The following is a 22,500-nucleotide window of genomic DNA, read 5'->3' on the forward strand; positions in this document are numbered from 1 at the left end:
TCCTGGGGACACGCGAGACGCGGGAAATCCTCGGGCGTGGGGCGCTTCTCGTCCGCGTTCGGCGCGAGGGACTACCGTACCCAGGCGGGAGGAGGGTCTGGTGGGGGCGGCAGCTCTGGCCCGCGTGGAGGGAGGAGAGACGGAGGCGGGTATGGGAACTCGTACGGCGGCAGCGGCAGCGGACCAAGTGAGTAGATTGCTTTATGATCAATATTATTATCAGGGCCCACCTTTGTGGTCGAATGGTCAACGGACACGGAGGTGCTGGGTTCGAATCCTGACCAGGGCGGAAATTTTCCAACCAGACTTTTCCGTTCTTGAATAGGCATGGATGTAAAATTTCCGTTCTTGGATAGGCATGGATGTAAAATTTCCGTTCTTGGATAGGCATGGATGTAAAAGAATGTGCCTTCAAGTATTGCGAAAGCGGTACCGAGGTACATTGTTTTTTGGTCAAAACAGCTATCGAGCTAACAGTGTCCGCTCTTCAAAGAGAAAAGCTCTGTCCACACCACACAGTCGACCGTATCGATCGACGAGGTGAAGAGGTGAATCTGTGTTGTCGAGGCAGTGTACGGTTTCTCGACTATGTGTGGACACAGCTTAATATTTGTGATCAAATATGTGAGCGAAAGCTTTTGGCGAAGGTGGGAATCGACTTCTCAAAAACTGACCTTTATTTCCCCTCCCGTCTCGTGTGTTCCTCAGACTTCCCGTTCTCGTACAATCAGCCCGGCTACGGGGGCTCGTACGGAGGGTCCTCCTCGCAGAATTCCAACGCTCCCGACTGGTGATATGGATGTAAAAGAATGTGCCTTCAAGTATTGCGAAAGCGGTACCAAGGTACATTGTTTTTTGGTCAAAACAGGTATCGAGCTAACAGTATCCGCTCTTTAAAGAGTAAAGCTCTGTCCACACACAATCAACCGTGTCGATCGACGAGATGAGGTGAATCTGTGTTGTCGAGCCAGTGTACGGTTTCTCGACTATGTGTGGCCACAGCTTAATATTTGTGATCAAATATGTGAGCGAAATCTTTTGGCGAAGGTGGGAATCGACTTCTCAAAAACTGACCTTTATTTCTCCCCCCGTCTCGTGTGTTCCCCAGACTTCCCGTTCTCGTACAATCAGCCCGGCTACGGGGGCTCGTACGGAGGGTCCTCCTCGCAGAATTCCAACGCTCCCGACTGGTGGAACGACAAGTAAAGAGAGGAAGCAACCCCCGCCCTCCCCTAGCACATTGCTTCATCCCACTTTTCTCTCTTTTTTCATTGCCCGTCTTTCGACGTTTCCAAAGGCCGCGGATTGTGAGTTTCGTGGAAATTTTCCGACTTCAAAAGCGTTAGTTGTGAGTTTTTTGGCGGAAAATTTACCACCGATTTTCCTATACAGTTTCAGAGAATTCCCACCAAATTGACGAAAATTTTATGGATACATGAACATTTTCGGCGAAAATTGGCGGAAATTTTTCCACCGATTTTCATCTACATTTTCGGAGAATTTCTACCAAATTGACGGAAAATTTCATGGACACTTCTTACATTTTCGGCGAAAATTGGCGGAGAAAATCCGTCGATATCTTCTACATTTCCGGGGGAATTTTCGGAAATGTCATTGATAGTCCTACAATTTTCCACTGTTCCGCCAATTTTTTCGGCCGCCAATGAGTCAGAGAATTCCCACCAAATTGACGAAAATTTCATGGATACATGAACATTTTCGGGGAAAATTGGCGGAGAAAATCCGTGGGTATCTTCTAAAGTTCTACATTTCCGGGGGAATTTTCGGAAATGTCATTGATAGTCCTACAATTTTCCACTGTTCCGCCAATTTTTTCGGCCGCCAATGAGCGGGTAATTCCGTCACTTGTGTCTACTCCGCTTATTATTTCTCCATTGAAATCTTTTGTTATTGCTCCTTTCCCCTATCTCCTTTAGCCTTTCCCTAGGGACTCCTCCTTTACTTTAATTTATATTTTGTTTCAAACAAATACAGATAACTAAGTACTCTTTACTCGATGATTTTTTTTCATTCCCTCACTGCCGCTTTCCTTAATTTTACCTAACAATTATAACTTTACATAGGGTCACAAACTTGCGTTGTGTTATGAAAGATCTCCATGAATACTATAGTTTCAGGCGGTATAACAATGTTTGAGACTGATCTAAGAACGATCATTCTTGTTCATAAATACGAGTGTTAAGTGATTAGTCTGAGAATTAACCCATTTTCGTATAAGGTTAACTATTGGAGCTGTCTACAAGAGGCTCCATAAAATACACGAGACCTTGTTTAGACTGCTGGGGTAAAGGGACTTTTTAGTCTCATTCGAGCAGGATAAACAAGGTATATTCTATAGAGTCTCATTATTATTTGCAGATACCACCAAACCACCATTTTGCCTTTTCAAATAATGTAATGTCTCTTACTGATGGAAGGACACCCTACTGAGCGTATCAGCGCCTCCACCTCCCAAGCCCGGAAGCTCTGAACCTAAAGTTGGAACCACACTACCATCATGTCACGTGAGGTCATGGTTCTCCCATAATAGTTCAAAGTTCTCCCATAATAGTTCAAAGTTTTCCCATAATATAGTAGGTGATTTCGTTCACGGTAGCTACATTTACGTCACATGAGCTCGCGTGACGTGAGGTTAGTGTGTTTCTACCTTTAGGGTGGAAAAACTCTAGGGCTAATTCCCTTGATTTGGGGTGTTGCGAGTGCTATATTAAAGTGTCGAACTGTCGATAGGTATAGAAGAGTTTCCTGTTTCCTCATATATAGAGTTTCATGTTAGAGTTCCGGAACCCAGTCACTCTAGGCTTCTGGCACTCTAGTTTTTATTTTTCCTCAGTACTCATTTTTACTTTCCTAATCTTATCCCTTGTTTAAGAGTTTATTGACACAACATTTGTGTCCTTATTTTACCCTCCAGAATTTTATACATTGAAGACACATTATTGGACTGCATTGTCCTGTGTTGAAAGAGGTAAAAAAATATATTTAAGAAATAGTATTTTATAAAGTGTTTGTAGTATTTAGGTTTGTCCAAAAGGAACTCGATTTTGGCTTCTGTGGGTTTGACCCGGAAATTATTTCTTAGATCACTAGATGTCATAGGTCTTAGAATTAGCTGTCCAAGTTACTATAAAAAGAGGAAAATATGTTTCTTTTTCTATTATTTTCTAAAACAAATTTAGAGTACCTACACTTCTCATTCGAAATTAATAAGTTCTAGAGAGATATATATTCTTTTTTTGAAGCAGAAAAAAGAGAGACTTTCTCGAATTATTTATTACCTAGCTCTTTAAAATTCTATTAAAAAATAAGAAATACAATACAAAATGAAAATAAAAATTGAAACCAAAGTGAGTATTTTATTTCTGTTGGTAAGTTAAGACCCGTACACACAAGTTCGCTCCGGGCTGGAATTCGAACTCGCGACCTAGCGCTTACAAGGCGACGCTTCCTTTCAAGCTTATCAGGCTGGTCAAAAGGTGACTTCTTTTATTGTTTACATTACACACAAAGTTTCTCTCTCCAATAGACCTTTATCATAAACCTAAGCTCGCACTGAATTCTAATTTCGCCTCTCGGATTAAGTTCGCCCTGGGCGCGGGTATCGCACTCGCTACCTAGCACAAGGTCTTTTATAACAAATGTTCTCTATGTAATTATCCCATCACATACTAAAAGCCTACTTTGAGGCTTAGCTTAGGTGTAGGGACAAACAGCCCCAAATCTCCAAAAGATGGGTTAAGTTTGTACGAATCTACGAATTATCCCATAAAATACACAACACCTTGTTTAGACTGCTGGAGTAAGGGGACTTTTCAGCCCTGATCGGGCAGGATAAACAAGATATATTCCATCAAATTGTTTTGACATGGCGGGGCGGAGCGCTACCGCTTTCCTTTTTTTTTTTTTTTTAAGAGGTTTGACAGAGGGAACTGTAACTGCTATGAACTTATCGTCCCGAAAATCGAAGAGAGAAGGAAGACAGGATAGGAGAAAGCCAGCCGTTCCGAGAACGAACATTATCCCATCAGGATAAAATCCGCCCCGGGCGGGAATCGAACCCACGGCCTAGCGCTTACAAGGCAGACGCACTACCAACTAAGCTAACTAACTTTTAAAAGTGCGATAATAAGTTGTAATAATATCCACTTAATAGTTGTGAGATAATGTTACGTATAGGTACTTGGGAAGTAGGCATTGGTAGAAACATTATTATCAATCTATAACTAGGTATATTCTATAGGTATCCCAATACTTTTTGTGACCTACCTAACCCACCTACCTTCGAGTGTACTAGTCCTAATGGCATGACACACGGCCTACATTAAAATTAAATGTACACTAATGGAAAGGCACTAAGTCTGCGTAGTGTGTCATTGCTACTTCCAACCTACCTTTATAGCTTACCTACCTTTAAAAACATCAACAACAACAATAACTTTACATAGGGTCACAAACTTGCGTTGTGTTATGAAAGATCTCCATGAATACTATAGTTTCAGGCGGTATAACAATGTTTTTCTCATGGGATAGGTGTAACTTCACAGGTGTAAGAGGGGGTAACGATGAGTCTGAATTCAGCCTAAGCGGAGTTTCATTCAGACAGATTTCCCTGAAAAAGTGAAGTAGGAGTTTTTGAGTAAAATGCAAACTGACCAGATTTTTTTCCCCCTGAAGAAGAATGTAGGAATATTGCACCCACTTGTAACCTTTACAATACACTTTTAACCATACTTTCGTGGAATATTTTACAGGATCCTAAAACCACCAACAGATCGACATACTGTATGTTTTAGAAAATCTTGCCGTTGTAAATAATTTACAAATAGTAATTTACAAATTACTATTGAGTGTACTCACTTAGTAGTAAGATCCCCATTGCAAGATTTGATAGAGTAAAGATACACCGTGCAATCCACGTTGAAATACAGCCGCTCATAATAGTTCCCACTGAAATCATACAAGAATAGCCAGTCCAGTTAGCTTGGAGGGTAGCGCGTCTGCCTTGTAAGAGCGAGGTCGCGGTTCGATTCCTGGGCGTTGCGAATTTTCTTCTTAACAGATAAGGTTTGCTCTCGAAACAGCTGACTTTCTCCTATCCTGGCTTTTATTTTGTGAATTTGTGACGATAAGACAGCAGTTAGTTAAGTAAAGTTTCCTTTGTACAATTTATCTCTATTCATCTATTATTCCTCCAAAGAAAACGTGATATTTACTTATTTAAATATATCATAAAAAAAATCACTAAAATTCCTCCCCTCCCCTCCATTAGAGGCCCTAGGATGCATGCAGCGTTTCCTCTCTGGATGGCCAGACCAATCTTATGAGCAAGAAAATGCTTGGAACGGGATTCTCCCGTGATATCAAATGTATTTTCTCATGACATTTCTAAAATCATTATAGAATATATGATGGGTTGCAGAGGTCACTCTCACTTTGATAAGTAGCAAGTCAATTTCTAGTAAACAGAGTCAAGAAGTCATCCATTAATGAATGAGCCATCAATGATTTCATTCATAACTTCGATGAATCTTTAATTAGATAATTAGGTATCTATTAGGTATATTTTCTATTCCTGGACTATGAGAAATGCACCGCGTACTGTTGCGTATTATTCCTGAGTCATTAATGATGATCCGAATCTTAACACTTTGAGTGACCAAGTCAGACCAAGAAAAAGTTCTGTCTTAATACAATTTATCTCTATTCATCTATTATTCCTCCAAGGAAAACGTGATATTTACTTATTTAAATCACTAAAATTCCTCCCCTCCCCTCCAGTAGAGGCCCTAGGATGCATGCAGCGTTTCCTCTCTGGATGGCCAGACCAATCTTAAGAGCAAGAAAATGCTTGGAACGGGATTCTCCCGTGATATCAAATGTATTTTCTCATATCTCATAACACTTCTAAAATCATTATAGAATATATGATGGGTTGCAGAGGTCACTTTGATAAGTGGCAAGTCCATTTCTAGTAAACAGAGTCAAGAAGTCATCCATTAATGAATGAGCCATCAATGATTTCATTCATAACTTCGATGAATCTTTAATTAGAATTGTTCTGAGAATTAACCCATTTTCGTATAAGGTTAACTATTGGAGCTGTCTACACGAGGCTCCATAAAATACACGAGACCTTGTTTAGACTGCTGGGGTAAAGGGACTTTTTAGTCTCGTTCGAGCAGGATAAACAAGGTATATTCTATTCTATTCTATTCTCTGCCCAGGAAGCTCTGAACCTAAAGTTGGAACCACACTACCATCATGTCACGTGAGGAGGTCATGGTTCTCCCAAAAGTTCTCCCATAATATAGTAGGTGATTTCGTTCACGGTAGCTACATTCACGTCACGTGAGCTCGCGTGACGTGAGGTTAGTGTGCTTGTACCTTTAGGGTGGAAAAACTCTTGGGCTAATTCCCTTGATTTGGGGTGTTGCGAGTGCTATATTAAAGTGTCGAACTGTCGATAGGTATAGAAGAGTTTCCTGTTTCCTCATATAGAGTTTCATGTTGAGTTCCGGAACCCAGTCACTCTAGGCTTCTGGCACCCTAGTTTTTGTTTTTCCTCAGTACTCATTTTTACTTTCCTAATCTTATCCCTTGTTTATGAGTTGATTGACACAACATTTGTGTCCTTATTTTACCCTCCAGAATTTTATACATTGAAGACACATTATTGGACTGCATTGTCCTGTGTTGAAAGAGGTAAAAAAAAATATTTAAGAAATAGTATTTTATAAAGTGTTTCTAGTATTTAGGTTTGTCCAAAAGGAACTCGATTTTGGCTTCTGTGGGTTTGACCCGGAAATTATTTCTTAGATCACTAGATGTCATAGGTCTTAGAATTAGCTGTCCAAGTTACTATAAAAAGAGAAAAATATGTTTCTTTTTCTATTATTTTCTAAAACAAATTTAGAGTACCTACACTTCTCATTCGAAATTAACAAGTTATAGAGATATATATTCTTTTTTTTTTTTTTGAAGCAGAAAAAAGAGAGACTTTCTCGAATTATTTATTACCTAGCTCTTTAAAATTCTATTAAAAAAATAAGAAATACAATACAAAATTACAAAATGAAAATAAAAATTGAAACCAAAGTGAGTATTTTATTTCTGTTGGTAAGTTAAGACCCGTACACACGATAAAGTTCGCTCCGGGCTGGAATTCGAACTCGCGACCTAGCGCTTACGAGGCGACGCTTCCTTTTCAAGCTTGTCAGGCTGGTCAAAAGGTGACTTCTTTTATTGTTTACATTACACACAAAGTTTCTCTCTCCAATAGACCTTTATCATAAACCTAAGCTCGGTTGGTCCAGTGGTAACGCGCTTGCTTGTCATGCAGAAGGTCCCGGCTTCGAATCCCACCATCGACAAAAATTTGTACTCGTTTTTCGATTGCAAATATTTCAACGGGCTACTTTCTGGTGTTCTCGTGTTGACCCAGCGCCTAAATGGGAAGTATTGTGTCTCTTTTCGCCCATCTGATGAGAGGCATACTACGGGATGGGCATGCTACGACACAGGCCATAAGCGTCTAATGTAGAAGTTGTTCCATTGCTACGAAATAAAAACGGCGGTGGAACACTCATCTTAAAAAAAAAATCGCCTCTCGGATAAAGTTCGCCCTGGGCGCGGGTATCGAACCCGCTACCTAGCACAAGGTCTTTTATAACAAATGTTCTCTATGTAATTATCCCATCACACACTAAAAGCCTACTTTGAGGCTTAGCTAAAGATGGGTTAAGCTACGAATCTACGAATTATCCCATAAAATACACAACACCTTGTTTAGACTGCTGGAGTAAGGGTACTTTTCAGCCCTGATCGGGCAGGATAAACAAGATATATTCCATCAAATTGTTTTGAAATGGCGGGGCGGAGCGCTACCGCTTTCCTTAATTTTACTTAACGATTATAACTTTACATAGGGTCACAAACTTGCGTTGTGTTATGAAAGATCTCCATGAATACTATAGTTTCAGGCGGTATAACAATGTTTTTCTCATGGGATAGGTGTAACTTCACAGGTGTGAGAGGGGGTAACGATGAGTCTGAATTCAGCCTAAGTGGAGTTTCATTCAGACAGATTTCCCTGAAAAAAGAAGTAGGAGTTTTTGAGTAAAATGCAAACTGACCAGATTTTTTTCCCCCTGAAGAAGAATTTAGGAATATTGCACTCACTTGTAACCTTTACAATACACTTTTAACCATACTTTCGTGGAATATTTTACAGGATCCCAAAACCACCAACAGATCGACATACTGTAGTATATTTCAGAAAATCTCGCCGCTGTAAATAATTTACAAATAGTACAGCTTGCTATTAAGTGTACTCACTTAGTAGTAAGATCCCCATTGCAAGACTTGATAGAGTAAAGATACACCGTGCAATCCACGTTGAAATACAGCCGCTCATAATAGTTCCCACTGAAATCATACAAGAATAGCAAGTAACTATAGTTCTGTCTTAGTGGTGTTGTGATCGTATGACGGGACATATGCTTCCTGTCTGTAACAGTCGGACCGTGTGTGGCGGGAAAAGCTTCAGGAAAAAGTCTCTCAGACAGTTTGACAGACCTAGATCTCGAGCTTTTTCCGCTCCGACTATGGCGGATCTGTTCATTAATTATTAATCAAACAAATGGATTGAATTGTATTAACTGAATTATAGATTACCTATGACATAAAATGAGCCTAAGAACCGTGAACGGTTAGACGGTCCCCCATCCACTTTCTCACCAAGCTCAAACGTACCGGATTGGGCTCAAGCGTGTTCCAATCTAAGAGTGAATAGTTGCCGAACTCCAGACTCTGGCGGACCACCACGGACGCTCCGACTGTCTGACAGGCGGTCTGAGTGTGAGTGGCTCAAAACGAGTCTGTAAATGACTGGCACTCCAAAGTGTTAAGTGAGTAACTGAGTTTGTGACGTAGAATATGGAGTAAATTAATTGTTCTCCATTTCACCTAATAATTTCTTGCAGAAAACATATTGAATCGATCGGGTTCGAACCAGTTTGGTCCTTGGTGAATTTGTGCATATTTCGCGGGAATTCCGTGGCAGTTACGTACCCTGTTATTTTTCCTTGGATCAATTGGTCTAATAATTGAGTTAGATGCTCTGCAAATTGACAGTGAAACTGGAGGTTCTCTTCTTGGAACGGAGGGAACTAATGAGTTTCCCGATGCCAACTAAGTACACAAATGGTACAATATTGAACTATTGGGTTCATATGGTATGTAAACTCCTTATCTTATTTCGACTCTGTAAAGAAGCAAAATAGATAGGTACCTAATATTCTATGTATATTAATAAGTATTTATAGATGTTAGCCAGGCTGTCAGACAGTATCTTGGGCCAGCCACGTGTGTGTGTGGTGTGCTCATCTGGTGTCAGGTGTACCTGTCAGGTCTTTCTGATAATGAGTGGTTGGCCTTATGATTCTTATGACTTGACCGTCACCATCCAATCACTAACCTCGCTCGGCGTTACTTACGTCAATTTCATCTCAGCCAATCCCCGCTGGATATTGGATGAATCGATGGCGAAGCTCAGGAATTTCGGGTCAGTTCGGAAAGCAATCCGACTCGAACCGAAGTCCAATCTGAGCCTGTGATCCTGTGTATCCTGAAAGGAGGTTGCGCCCGTGGGAAGTGACATTGCTAAAGTGATTGTAGTGAGGAGTTGAATTGATTTCATGATGAGGGCCAAGACTGTAACCCTGAGGTGTGAAGTAGCTTTGATCTTTCGGTAGTATTGCCTCTTCAGTTTGGAATTTTGTTCTAAAGTTTCAGACACAACATTGATTAGTTTTGAACTGAAGTTCTCAAGTTGAACGACACCCCCACAAAAACACAAGTCGATCATTTAAGACCGGTTCAGTCGATCTTTTAAGACCGGTTTTAGCGTCACCTATGTTAAGCTACGCCGAGCAAGATGGGTGACTTAAACATTATATTGGAAATAAAGGGAGAACGGGCTCTAGTCTTGATTTTAAATCATTACATTAAAGTAAAATCAAAAATCAAATCAAGAATGAAAATAAACTGAATATTAAACAAATTAGGTAGGTACATAGGTATTCTTTAACCACGATCGAATAAACTACGGGCTGAAAATTCCCGGAGGGACGGACACAGCTTGTTATTACTAATATTACTGTTGTAATTTAATAAAGGAAGGACGGACTAAAAAAAGATAATTTTACAAATTTTTAATCATAATAATTATGAAATTTAGTTGATGTAAAAGACGGGTATATAATATATTTATACAATTGGTAAAATTGGTTTTTCACTTCTTCCTCTTTTGTGCATCTCGATGTTTCTTGAGACATGCTTGAACACATCTGATAAATTATGAAATTTAGTTGATGTAAAAGACGGGTATATAATATATCTATACAATTGGTAAAATTGGTTTTTCACTTCTTCCTCTTTTGTGCATCTCGATGTTTCTTGAGACATGCTTGAACACATCTGATAAATTCTTCACAATCATCCACATCAAATTTCTCCGATGGAAAATCTTTCAGAATGTCTTGAGCCGATTTGTCCGTTGGCTTCGAAGGCTTCTTCTTTTCCTCCAGTTTTCTAACTTTCGGAGGCTTATCAGGCTCAATGGAACCGTCTCTTGGCCTTTTCCTATCTTCCGGCTTTCTTCCAAGCAACCAATCACAGAATCCGCCCTTTTGCGGTCTTCCTGAATCGATTGGAGGTTCTCTTCCTTGATCTCTGGGTGTTGGCTTTCTTGTTTCATCTCTGGGAACTGGCCTTCCACGACCATCGACCCGTCTTCCTGAGGGGGTTGTAAATACTCCAGGTTCACCTTTGACAGGTTTTAGTCCTTCAGGAATGGGTCTACCCCGGGAATCCACTTTTCTGCCAGAAGGTGTTGTACAAATACTCCAGGTTCATCTTTGACAGGTTTTAGTCCTTCAGGAATGGGTCTACCCCGGGAATCTACTTTTCTGCCAGAAGGTGTTTGAAATACTCCAGGTTCACCCTTGAGCCCTCTTGGTGTTGGCATTCTTTTATCAAATGGTGTGACATCTCTTTCTGTAGGTTGTTTTTCAGGTTTCCTAAGTCCAGTTAGCTTGGAGGGTAGCGCGTCTGCCTTGTAAGAGCGAGGCCGCGGTTCGATTCCTGCGCGTTGCGAATTTTCTTCTAAACAGATAAGGTTTGTTCTCGAAACAGCTGACTTTCTCCTATCCTGGCTTTTATTTTGTGAATTTGTGACGATAAGACAGCAGTTAGTTAAGTAAAGTTTCCTTTATCAAACTTATTGGAAAATAATTTTCAATTCAATTGAATTCATTTATTTTTATTATTTAATAAAATAACAAATATACAGAGGTGTTTATCCCAAGTCAATACTGACTTCTAAGAAAATAATAATACAATTTTCACCAAACTTACCTATTAATTCCAAACACAGTTATATTGTGAGCAGGTGAACATTGGACGTAAAGGCGCAACGTACGATGGGACGTTCTGTCTTAGTGGTGTTGTGATCGTATGACGGGATATATGCTTCCTGTCTGTTAAGACAATCGGACCGTGTGTGGCGGGAAAAGCTTCAGGAAAAAGTCTCTCAGACAGTTTGACAGACCTAGATCTCGAGCTTTTTCCGCTCCGACTTTTTCACCAAACTTACCTATTAATTCCAAACACAGTTATATTGTGAGCAGGTGAACATTGGACGTAAAGGCGCAACGTACGATGGGACAGAGGCACGGAGATGTTTAACACTCTGGGATCCACGAGTCGCTTGTAGAGGACGCTTAGCCACCAGTCCTGAGGAACCCAACATACATGTTAACAATAGTCTTGTCCAAGTGCTAAAGGTGTGTCCAAACATGATCGACCGGCCGTCGATCAATCGATGAGATTAATCTATGTTATTGAGGCAGAAGATTGCCACTTTTTCTGAATCAAATGGAAAAAGAGATTGTTACACTTCTGCCTTTCGTTCTTGAAGAAGGTGTGTCCAAACATAGTCGACCGGCCGTCGATCAATCGATGAAGTTAATCTATGTTATTGAGGCAGAAGATTGCCACTTTTTCTGAATCAAATGGAAAAAGAGATTGTTACACTTCTGCCTTTCGTTCTTGACTAACTGAGTTTGTGACGTAGAATATGGAGTAAATTAATTGTTCTCTATTTCACCTAATAATTTCTTGCAGAAAACATATTGAATCGATCGGGTTCGAACCAGTTTGGTCCTTGGTGAATTTGTGCATATTTCGCGTGGCGGACCCTGTTCATTAATTATTAATCAAACAAATGGATTGAATTGTATTAACTGAATTATAGATTACCTATGACCTATGACATAAAATGAGCCTAAGAACCGTGAACGGTTTGACGGTCCCCCATCCACTTTCTCACCTAGCTCAAACGTACCGGATTGGGCTCAAGCGTGTTCCAATCTAAGAGTGAATAGTTGCCGAACTCCAGACTCTGGCGGACCACCACGGACACTCCTAGGCGAGCCGCCAATCCCAGCTTGTCTATCCAGAGGAAACTGGCCGCAAATGTGTCGGTGAGTCCTTCAACACCGCCGCCAACACAGGAGCCGGTTTCGCCTGAACACAGAAAAGGTAGATTCAGCCACTCACTATCAAGTAGACACGTGATCAGGTGTATCTGACACCTGATGATTATGAGATGAAAAGATCCGTTTATCAGGTCTACCTGATACCTAAGTAGCACACACAGGTGTACCTGTCGTCAGGTCTACCTGACAATGAGTGGCTGGCCTAAGATGTCCTCGGTCATCCTCGAATACAAAGCTTTTTATTTTTAGTTAGGTTTTGTCCATGGACATCTTGCTGAGGGTTGGCTAACCCTACAGTAAGAAGGTTAACCTAAAGTAACAGAGAGTAATCAAAAGTGTCCGCGGCCGCTATTTAACGCCGAATCTTTGAAAATGCTCAAAAAGAGTTCGCAATTCTCAAGCCTTTAGATTGCAGCCAAAGTCGCTCGAACTGGGCAGAGAGATTCGATAAATTATGTAGATCAAAAATCACCTTGGGCCCTGTTTCCAGAAGGCACGATTCGGCCGTAATTCCGGACCAAAGTTCCGCTATTTAGGGCTACACAGGGAAAAAGTTCAAAAGGAACTCGCGCTTCTCACGACTTTACCTTTAGCCACAGGTCGCTCAAATTTTGCAGACAGCCTCGATCATTTATGACGATCAAAGTGTCCGCGGGCCGGACCTCGAGAAATGTACGTTTTGGCCGCTATTTAAAGCCGAACATATTTTTAACTAGCTAACTAGGCTGGTAAAAACTCCTACTTACCTAACCATAAGGGAGGCAATTCCACATGGTTCTCGTAATGTTTGGCCGTGATATTCTTCATTCTAGTAATCTGATAGGTGAGTAAATCAAACGTGTCTGGGTTCAGATAAGCAGATATGTTGTCCGATCGGTTCAGATAATATCTGGAATGAGAGAAATGTGGATTTAGATAGTTCGTTTTACCTAGACTAAATTTCTTGACTTGGCGGGGCGGAGCGCTACCGCGCTCCTTAATTCAGAGTTGAATGATAAAGATCGCCTCTATCAAAAATTTCGGCCTTTGAATCATTGTATTTTGCAGTTTTTTTTTATGCAAATAAAGAGTGCGTGGGAGACTTTAAACAGGGAGGATACCAGTCTGAAATTTCTCTTCCTAAAGACATAGCAAATGTTGAGTGCGAAGGGCGTAAAATTTTGTAGGCAAAACCAAATATCAGCCCAAAACATCACCCCAGGGCTGATTGAGAGGATAACGAAAAACGCCGACCCCGTCTGAACACAGGAAAAGGCGAAGAAGAAGAAGAAGGAGGAGAAGACTTTTCTGTCGGGCGTTTTTCAGGTTTCCTTCCTAGCAACCAGTCACAAAATCTGCCTTTTTCCGGGACTTGTCTTTCAGGCATTCTTCCAGAATCAACTGGGGGCTCTCTTGGTTGATCTCTAGGAACTGGCCTTCCGCGACCATCTACTCGTCTTCCTGAGGGAGTTTTAGACACCCCAGGTTCATCTTGGACAGGTTTTAGTCCTTCAGGGATTGGTCTACCACGCGAATCCACTTTCCTTCCAGAGGGTGTTATATACACTCCTGGTTCCTCTTTGACAGGCTTCAATTCCTTTGCTGATTTTCTTCTATCAGATGGTTTGATATCCCTTTCTATGGGTTGTTTTTCGGGCTTCCTTCCAAGTAGCCAATCGCAGAATCCGCCCTTTTCCGGCCTTTGTGGTCTTCCTGAATCTGTTGGAGCTTCTCTTGGTTGATCTCTAGGAGCTGGCCTTCCACGAGGTTCATCTTTGACAGGTTTTTGTCCTTCAGAAATTGGTCTACCTTGGGAATCCACCTTTCTCCCTGAAGGAGTTTGAAATACTCCAGGTTCACCTTTGACAGGTTTTAGTCCTTCAGGAATGGGTCTACCCCGGGAATCCACTTTTCTGCCAGAAGGTGACCTCCCAAGAACTGGTCCAGATATTCGTCAGCTTTCATATTGTCCAGCCTACCACAGCGATCGCCTCTCGAACACATCTTCGCCAAAGGTCGGGAAACATCGGGGCCACAGAGATCACCATGACCCTGTCCCGGACAGAGCTTCGGAGAAGGTCGAGAAACATCGGGACCAATGAGGAGAGAGTTTCGGTGAAACGAGGTCAGGGCGAGGAGGAATTTGAGCCTCTGAAAGTCCCGGGCTAGTTGAGCTGGGGAGACGGTGCGATTGAATTTGGATTGGTAGATGTTGGGTTCTGAAATAGAATAGAATATACCTTGTTTATTTTGATGAGTTGGGAATGGGATTGAAAAGCCCCTTTTTCCTTTCCAGTCCTATCTCCAAGTGTAATCATGACAAGAGCTCATGTATTTTGATATTTTATATCCGAAATATGAGCAAGATGAGATTTTTTTTCCTCAATATAAAGGGTTTTGTTAATTTTGGCTGAGACATTTTCTGAGAACAGTCTTTTCCTTCAGTTGGTTATTTACCGTTTCTAATGGAATTGAAAAGCCCCTTTTTCCTTTCCAGTCGTATCTCCAAGTGTAATCATGACAAGAGCTCATGTATTTAGATATTTTATAGCCGAAATATGAGCAGGATGAGATTGCTTTTTCCTCAATATAAAGGGTTTTGTTAATTTTGGCTGAGACATTTTCTGAGAACAGTCTTTTCCTTCAGTTGGTTATTTACCGTTTCCCAATTGCCAGTCATTGCTCAGGCCCTGTTGCTCACAGAATGTCAGCAACATCTCCGCATTGCTGGAATCCCATATGTCCTCATTAGAATCTTCAACATTCCCGAATCCCAAGTTGGTAAATCCCAAGTTAGCAACTTTGTTTCCCGTTTTGTGGACTTCTTGGTTGGGTTCTTTTAGATCATGTTGGTTTTCGCCAATAGTTTTTGGCTTGGAAATTTGTACTGTAGGGTTTTGTTCCTTGAAATTTGGTTTTGTGGATTTTTGTTCGTTGGCAGTTTGTTTTGAGATGTCTTGTTCGTTGGAATTTTGTTTGTTCTCGTTGGAAGTTGGTTTTGTAGACTTTCGTCTTGTACTATCTGGTTTAGTGGACGTTGATTTTGGTTTCCTAAACAGAGCGTTGAGGTCAAATAGAAGCCGGGTGTTGGTCTGCTGGACGAATTTGTGCAACGTCAGCCAATCATCCCCTGTAAAAAATAAAGAAAATACCCTGTTCAGATCCGCCTCTCAGGTCTACCTTGTACCTGCTGAGCACACACACTATCAGGTAGACCTGACAGGTACGGCTGAAAAGATCTGTCTTTCAGGTTTATCTTATGAGCAAACACACTATCAGGTAGACCTGACAGGTCTACTTGATAGTGAGTGGCTGGCCTAAAGTAGGACGTATTCTTCCTGGTGAATTTGTGCAACGTCAGCCAATCATCCCCTGTAAAAAAATAAAAAAAAATAAAGAAAATACCCTATTCAGGTCCGCCTCTCAGGTCTACCTTGTACCTGCTGAGCACACACACTATCAGGTAGACCTGACAGGTACGGCTAAAAAGGTCTGTCTTTCAGGTCTATCTTATGAGCAAACACACTATCAGGTAGACCTGACAGGTCTACTTGATAGTGAGTGGCTGGCCTAAAGTAGGACGTATTCTTCCTATGGCATTCTGTAGGTACTTGCTGGGGTTTTCATATCTTCATGGATGGACTCACTGGAATCATATGGACCACAGAAAAGGAAATACCTGTAAAGTAGGACATATTCCTGTGACCTTTTCCTGCTGGGGGAGTATTTTTCTGGTTCTGCTTGTACCCTATAAATGGATCATAGAGAGTTAGAGAGAACTGAAAAGGAAATACCTGTAAAGTAGGACGTATTCTTGTGGCCATCTACCCCTGCTGGGGGAGTATTGTTGAGCGAGAACAGAAGACGATCTGAAGCCGTTCCCCCAATGCGGAGGTATGCAGGGGATAGGTATTCCTGTGACCTTTTCCTGCTGGGGGAGTATTTTTCTGGTTCTGGTTGTACCCTATAAATGGATCATAGAGAGTTAGAAAGAACTGAAAAGGAAAATATAAATAGATCATATGGACTACAGAAAAGGAAATACCTGTAAAGTAGGACGTATTCTTGTGGGCATCTACCCCTGCTGGGGGAGTATTGTTGAGCGAGAACAGAAGACGATCTGAAGCCGTTCCCCCAATGCGGAGGTATGCAGGGGATAGGTGTTTGGTGAGAGCTATTAGGGTTGGGTCCCTGGGGAATTAATTGAGAAAGGTGTTAGGTCAGCCACTCACTATCAGGTAGACACGTGATCAGGTGTACGAGTATCTGACACCTGATGATTATGAGATGAAAAAATCCGTTTATCAGGTCTACCTGATACCTAAGTAGCACACACAGGTGTACCTGTCGTCAGGTCTACCTGACAATGAGTGGCTGGCCTAATTTGAGAAAGGTGTTAGGTCAGCCACTCACTATCAGGTAGACACGACGTGTCGTGATCAGGTGTACGAGTATCTGACACCTGATGATTATGAGATGAAAAGATCCGTTTATCAGGTCTACCTGATACCTAAGTAGCACACACAGGTGTACCTGTCGCCCCCTTACTTACTCATCAAGACCTACCATCCTGCCAAATTTCAAGTTTCTAGGACATCGGGAGGTTTCAGTCCTTCTGGAATAGGTCTACCACGCGAATCTACTTTTCTGCCGGAAGGGGTTTTGAATACTCCAGGTTCACCTTTGACAGGTTTTAGTCCCTCAGGAATTGGTCTACCCCGGGAATCCACTTTTCTGCCAGAAGGTGTTGTATAGTCCGTCCTTCCTTTATTATTACTAATAATAAAAGGTATAGTGGACGGACTATTGTATTCGCTTCGGTTGAAGGAGTTTTGAATACTCCAGGTTCACCTTTGACAGGTTTTAGTCCTTCAGGAATTGGTCTACCCCGGGAATCCACTTTTCTGCCAGAAGGTGTTGTATACACTCCAGGTTCATCTCTGACAGGTTTCAGTCCTTCTGGAATAGGTCTACCACGCGAATCCACCTTTCTCCCTGAAGGAGTTTGAAATACTCCAGGTTCACTTGAGTTAGATGCTCTGCTAATTGACAGTGAAACTGGAGGTTCTCTTCTTGGAACGGAGGGAACTAATGAGTTTCCCGATCCCAACTAAGTACACAAATGGTACAATATTGAACTATTGAGTTCATATGGTATGTAAACTCCTTATCCTATTTCGACTCTGTAAAGAAGCAAAATAGATAGGTACCTAATATTCTATGTATATTAATGAGTATCTATAGATGTTAGCCAGGCTGTCAGACAGTATCTTGGGCCAGCCACGTGTGTGTGTGTGTGTGCTCATCTGGTGTCAGGTGTACCTGTCAGGTCTTTCTGATAATGAGTGGTTGGCCTTATGATTCTTATGACTTGACCGTCACCACCCTGAAGGAGTTTGAAATACTCCAGGTTCACCTTTGACAGGTTTTAGTCCCTCAGGAACTGGTCTACCTCGGGAGTCCACTTTTCTTCCTGAAGGTGTTGTATACACTCCTGGTTCACCTTTGACAGGCCTCAACCCTTTTGATGGTTGTCTCCCATCATGTGGTGGAACTTCTTTTTCTGTCGGGCGTTTTTCAGGTTTCCTTCCGAGTAGCCAATCACAAAATCTGCCTTTTTCAGGGACTGGTCTATCAGACGGTTTTTCGGAATCGATTGGGGGTCCTCGTTGTTGATCTTTGGGAATAGGCCTTCCATGACCATCTACCCGTCTTCCTGAAGGGGTTTTAAATACTCCAGTAGCCAATCACAAAATCTGCCTTTTTCAGGGACTGGTCTATCAGACGGTTTTTCAGAATCGATTGGGGGTCCTCGTTGTTGATCTTTGGGAATAGGCCTTCCATGACCATCTACCCGTCTTCCTGAAGGGGTTTTAAATACTCCAGGTTCATCTCTGACAGGTTTCAGTCCTTCAGGAATAGGTTTACCCCGAGCATCCACTTTTCTGCCGGAAGGGGTTCTGTATACTCCTGGTTCTCCTTTTACAGGTTTTAGTCCTTCAGGGATTGGTCTACCACGCGAATCTACTTTTCTGCCGGAAGGGGTTTTGAATACCCCAGGTTCATCTTTGACAGGTTTTAGTCCTTCAGGGATTGGTCTACCACGCGAATCTACTTTTCTGCCGGAAGGGGTTTTGAATACCCCAGGTTCATCTTTGACAGGTTTTAGTCCTTCAGGGATTGGTCTACCACGCGAATCTACTTTTCTGCCGGAAGGGGTTTTGAATACCCCAGGTTCATCTTTCACAGGTTTTAGTCCTTCAGGAACTGGTCTACCCTGGGAATCCACTTTTCTTCCGGAGGGTGTTATATACACTCCTGGTTCATCTTTCACAGGTTTTAGTCCTTCAGGAACTGGTCTACCCCGGGAATCCACTTTTCTTCCGGAGGGTGTTGTATACACTCCTGGTTCACCTTTGACAGGTTTTAGTCCTTCAGGAATTGGTCTGCCACGCGGCTCTTCTTTGACAGGCTTCAACGGTAGTCTCTGATCTTCCATAGGTATTTCAGGTCTGCCTTCGCGTCTTGGAGGACCTTCCCTTGGTCTTTCAGGCTTTTTACCAAGCAACCAATCGCAAAAGCTGCTGGCAGGTGGTTTGACTGGTCTGCCTCTTTCATCCAACGGGGTCGCTCTCGGGTAATCTTTTGATGACAAGGGTCTGCCACGTTTATCTCCCGGTCTAGGGGTGGATACTCCGGGTTCTCCTGGTGATGAGGGTCCCTCATGGTGATGGTGCGGTCTGGGACGCAGCCTACGTCTTTTGGCGCGTTCCCTGCGGAATTGTTGGACGCAGTTGAGAATACAATCAATCAGTTCTTCACAGCTGTCCTCACTCCCCTGATCCGTGTCACTCATTTTTCGTCAAAAGTTGATCCTGTTATCTGAAATATGAATGTAAATAATTCTTACTTACTTACTTACTTCCGGTAAAAAACACCTTTTCGGATCATTAAAAATTCTCCCATTAGTGAAATCTTTAATTAAGTCATTGGTGAAATCCACTAAATATGTATGTTTATGGTCCCTGCATAGGATATCTGCAAGTACATCTTCTTTGGTGGCTGAGATGCCTTCAATGTCAAAGTGATGGTCAGGGCCATGATAGGTACACTTATGTACTGTGGGTGTAAAGGGACTTTACTCCCACAGGAACTTCAGTCTCATTCTTGTAGTATAAAGCAGGGTATATTCTATCCTATGTTAGCGGCGATAGCACGTTGAAAGCACCATTTCAGACGGATCACTGAATTTAAGCAACGTCGCGCGTGGTTCATATCCGGATGGGTTACCATCTGGGGTTACGGTGCAGATGTTTCGGTATACACTCAGCTTGGTTAGGACGATTCAGTTGTCTCTACCACTTTATCACAAAGGAGTTTCATCTACTTTCTTATTTCTTACCTAAAGATGGTACACCAAAATGATACACTTGAAGATGGTACACGAAAATTTTGATCACTTCAAAACAGGGTATATTCTATCCTATGTTAGCGGCGATAGCACGTTGAAAGCACCATTTCAGACGGATCACTGAAGTTAAGCAACGTCGCGCGTGGTTCATATCCGGATGGGTTACCATCTGGTGTTACGGTGCAGATGTTTCGGCATACACTCAGCTTGGTTAGGACGATTCAGTTGTCTCTACCACTTTATCACAAAGGAGATTCATCTACTTTCTTATTTCTTACCTAAAGATGGTACACCAAAATGATACACTTGAAGATGGTACACGAAAATTTTGATCACTTCAAAGAATTTTTCTATCGATATGTTTTACCATCAAAGTCTTTCAAAAGAGTAATAAAAAGTCAGCAAAGTGTCTGGCCATTTTTAAGCCTTCAATTTATTGTGGCCATCAATAATTTTTACTTTTTGTGGGTGCTAATCCACCCACCTACTCATTGTCTTCTTCATCTCTTTCTCTTTTTATGTTCATCTTTCAACTACTCTCTCCCTCTATTCTCCCATTCGCTATCTCTTTTTCTCCCTCTCTCCCCCAGTATATTTACCTTTCCTCTCTCTCTCTTTCTCTCTCATTTGTTTCTTCACTCTTATAGCTACCTGTATCTTATATCTAACTTGCTACATCAGTACATCATTATTTTCTTCCGCGGGTGGGTCACCTGAGAGACTTATTCTTTCTATCAGGTAGACCTGACAGAAGCACCTGTTCAGGCGTACCTGTCAGGTCTACCTGATGGTGAACCTGACGGGTCACCTGAGAGACTTATTCTTTCTATCAGGTAGACCTGACAGAAGCACCTGTTCAGGCGTACCTGTCAGGTCTACCTGATGGTGAACGGCTTTAAAGGGTGCTATGTTTTTTCTGCCCGTGGAGTAAAGTCGTTTGAGTGGGGAATGCAGAGTCGTTCATGGAATAGCGCCCAAGTTGTTGATTTAGCCCACACCAAGACCAAGGTATACATTCTGAAATGAAAATGTAAAAAAGAAGCTAGAATTAGCGATTCTCAACCGGGGGTACGCGAGAAAAAAATTGTGTAATGGCGGACAGACAAAATTTTGAATGAAAGGGGTTATCTGTGCAGTAAAGTCCAGAAAAGTACTAAATTTTGACCTCAAGGTACTGAATTTTTGTGTTGGTGTTGGTGGTGTTGTTGTTGTTGGTGTTATTGGTGGTGTTGTTGGTGGTGGTGAAATATCTTTTTGATACCTAACCAAGCCTTTAGTAGTTTAGTAATTAAAAGGCGGTCGAAATACTGTTAACTGTAAAAATACAGGAAAATACCGCTAACCGTTGTTTCGATGTTCATAAAAATTCCTAATAGGGGTGTTTTAGGTATGGTTTTGGGGGGGTCTACTCTCATAACTTTTCGATATCTCTAACCGTTTTGTGAAAACCGCCAAAAAGCGGTTAATTCCGCCTGTGGGCGGCGCCCAGTGCAACTTTTCCCGATTTTCAGATTTTCCCCCTTACTTACTCATCAAGACCTACCATCCTGCCAAATTTCAAGTTTCTAGGACATCGGGAACTGCCTCATAATTTTGATGAGTGAATCAGTCGTAAAATAAGCGATTTTCAAACCGTTTTTTCTACCCCTTCCGGTAAAGCTAGAACTTCGGAATTTCGCAGGCAATGCAGGCATAATAAGGAAGTATAGGTTAACATATTGTCCAAATTCCGTGACATTACATTGACGGAGTTATGATAGGGGTAAAAATGCGTCGAAATGTTTTGTGTAATATACACACTGGCGTGCTCAGGCCGGAACTTGGCCTGGCGCACTACCAGCTCCAAATTATCGGAGTCAGGCCTACAGTAAAGAAGAAAAATGAAGCTCGATGGAGGGGGGGGGGGGGGCCCTAAAAACGGCCCGTGAAACAAAATAAAGTTTAGTATCTATGTACCTACTAACATAAAATGTGTCACAACTAGCAGACATACAAGGTAAGCACACAAGTTTATTCAATTATCTGCTTTTAAATCATAAAAAAGGCACACATTTTGCCCGTGTTAACTGTTGTCAAGATATAAAATAGAAGTTAGTAGGTAATAAAAAAAAAAGCTACAATGACATGGTCTTCAAGTCTGAGTTGTAAATTAAAAAGTACGAAGACCAGGGCTGATTTCAGTTGATGTATTTGGTTATTTGGTAATAAATTGTATTTGGTAGATGTAGGTATTTGGTAATACATTAAAAAGTATAAAGATCAGGGCAGATGTACCTATGTATTTGGTGATATTCTTATTTTACGAAGAACTACAAAGGTCATTTCAGAAGGTTAGAGGGAAAATCACAGAACACGTCGAAGAAGAAACAAATAGAAGGTAAAAAAAGGTCTTTGGTCTGAGTCCTTCAGTTCAGAGAGCTAGAAAAAGTCTCTTCTGGTAATGCCTGATCTGCGATTTAAGACTGCCAAAGTAAAGGGACTTTTCAGCCCGCATTATTAACAAGACCTCTATTCTATTCTAACATCACCCCA

At 41.7% G+C, this 22,500-nt stretch overlaps 3 protein-coding genes and 2 long non-coding RNA genes across 5 annotated transcripts in view; 2 read left to right on the forward strand and 3 right to left on the reverse strand.

The window, feature by feature from the left end:
* Positions 1–1,594, forward strand: part of LOC103510136 (ATP-dependent RNA helicase bel) — a gene marked incomplete in the record, with an annotated part of 10,085 nt that extends 8,491 nt beyond the window's left edge. The window contains 2 exon segments of the mRNA XM_026824268.1: positions 39–187; positions 1,109–1,594. Of these exon segments, the coding sequence (XP_026680069.1) occupies positions 39–187; positions 1,109–1,206 (247 nt within the window).
* A 2,864-nt stretch (positions 1,595–4,458) lies between these two features.
* The window catches only part of LOC103510138, a 50,652-nt gene continuing 32,610 nt past the window's right edge, over positions 4,459–22,500 (reverse strand). Inside the window, exons 3-11 of the mRNA XM_026824270.1 lie at positions 16,603–16,748; positions 15,217–15,687; positions 14,486–14,776; positions 13,994–14,387; positions 13,325–13,542; positions 12,425–12,606; positions 11,675–11,814; positions 4,879–4,968; positions 4,459–4,630 (exon numbers count right to left, since the gene is read on the reverse strand). Coding sequence (XP_026680071.1) covers positions 4,459–4,630; positions 4,879–4,968; positions 11,675–11,814; positions 12,425–12,606; positions 13,325–13,542; positions 13,994–14,387; positions 14,486–14,776; positions 15,217–15,687; positions 16,603–16,748 — 2,104 coding nt within the window. The remainder of the gene's footprint in view (positions 4,631–4,878; positions 4,969–11,674; positions 11,815–12,424; positions 12,607–13,324; positions 13,543–13,993; positions 14,388–14,485; positions 14,777–15,216; positions 15,688–16,602; positions 16,749–22,500) is intronic.
* Positions 8,355–11,508, reverse strand: LOC113467839. The gene is made up of 2 exons (XR_003391779.1): positions 11,437–11,508; positions 8,355–8,445 (listed from the first exon to the last, which is right to left on the reverse strand). It is a non-coding gene; the product is annotated as an uncharacterized LOC113467839 (long non-coding RNA).
* Positions 9,088–9,964, reverse strand: LOC113467837. Its single transcript, XM_026824272.1, has 2 exons — positions 9,516–9,964; positions 9,088–9,283 (listed from the first exon to the last, which is right to left on the reverse strand). The coding sequence occupies exons 1-2, from the start codon at positions 9,884–9,886 to the stop codon at positions 9,268–9,270; spliced, it is 387 nt and encodes a 128-aa protein (XP_026680073.1). The 5' UTR covers positions 9,887–9,964; the 3' UTR covers positions 9,088–9,267.
* On the forward strand, positions 17,165–18,077 carry LOC113467838. The gene is made up of 3 exons (XR_003391778.1): positions 17,165–17,301; positions 17,472–17,576; positions 17,968–18,077. It is a non-coding gene; the product is annotated as an uncharacterized LOC113467838 (long non-coding RNA).

This window comes from Diaphorina citri, unplaced genomic scaffold (assembly GCF_000475195.1).
Source record: "Diaphorina citri unplaced genomic scaffold, Diaci psyllid genome assembly version 1.1 scaffold563, whole genome shotgun sequence".
In the NCBI taxonomy this organism is placed as follows: Eukaryota; Metazoa; Arthropoda; class Insecta; order Hemiptera; family Psyllidae; genus Diaphorina; species Diaphorina citri.

What these genes read in the sequence shown, in the direction of transcription:
- LOC113467837 (XM_026824272.1), bottom strand. Translation starts at nt 9,886, where the DNA reads ATGATCGACTTGTGTTTTTGTGGGGGTGTCGTTCAACTTGAGAACTTC.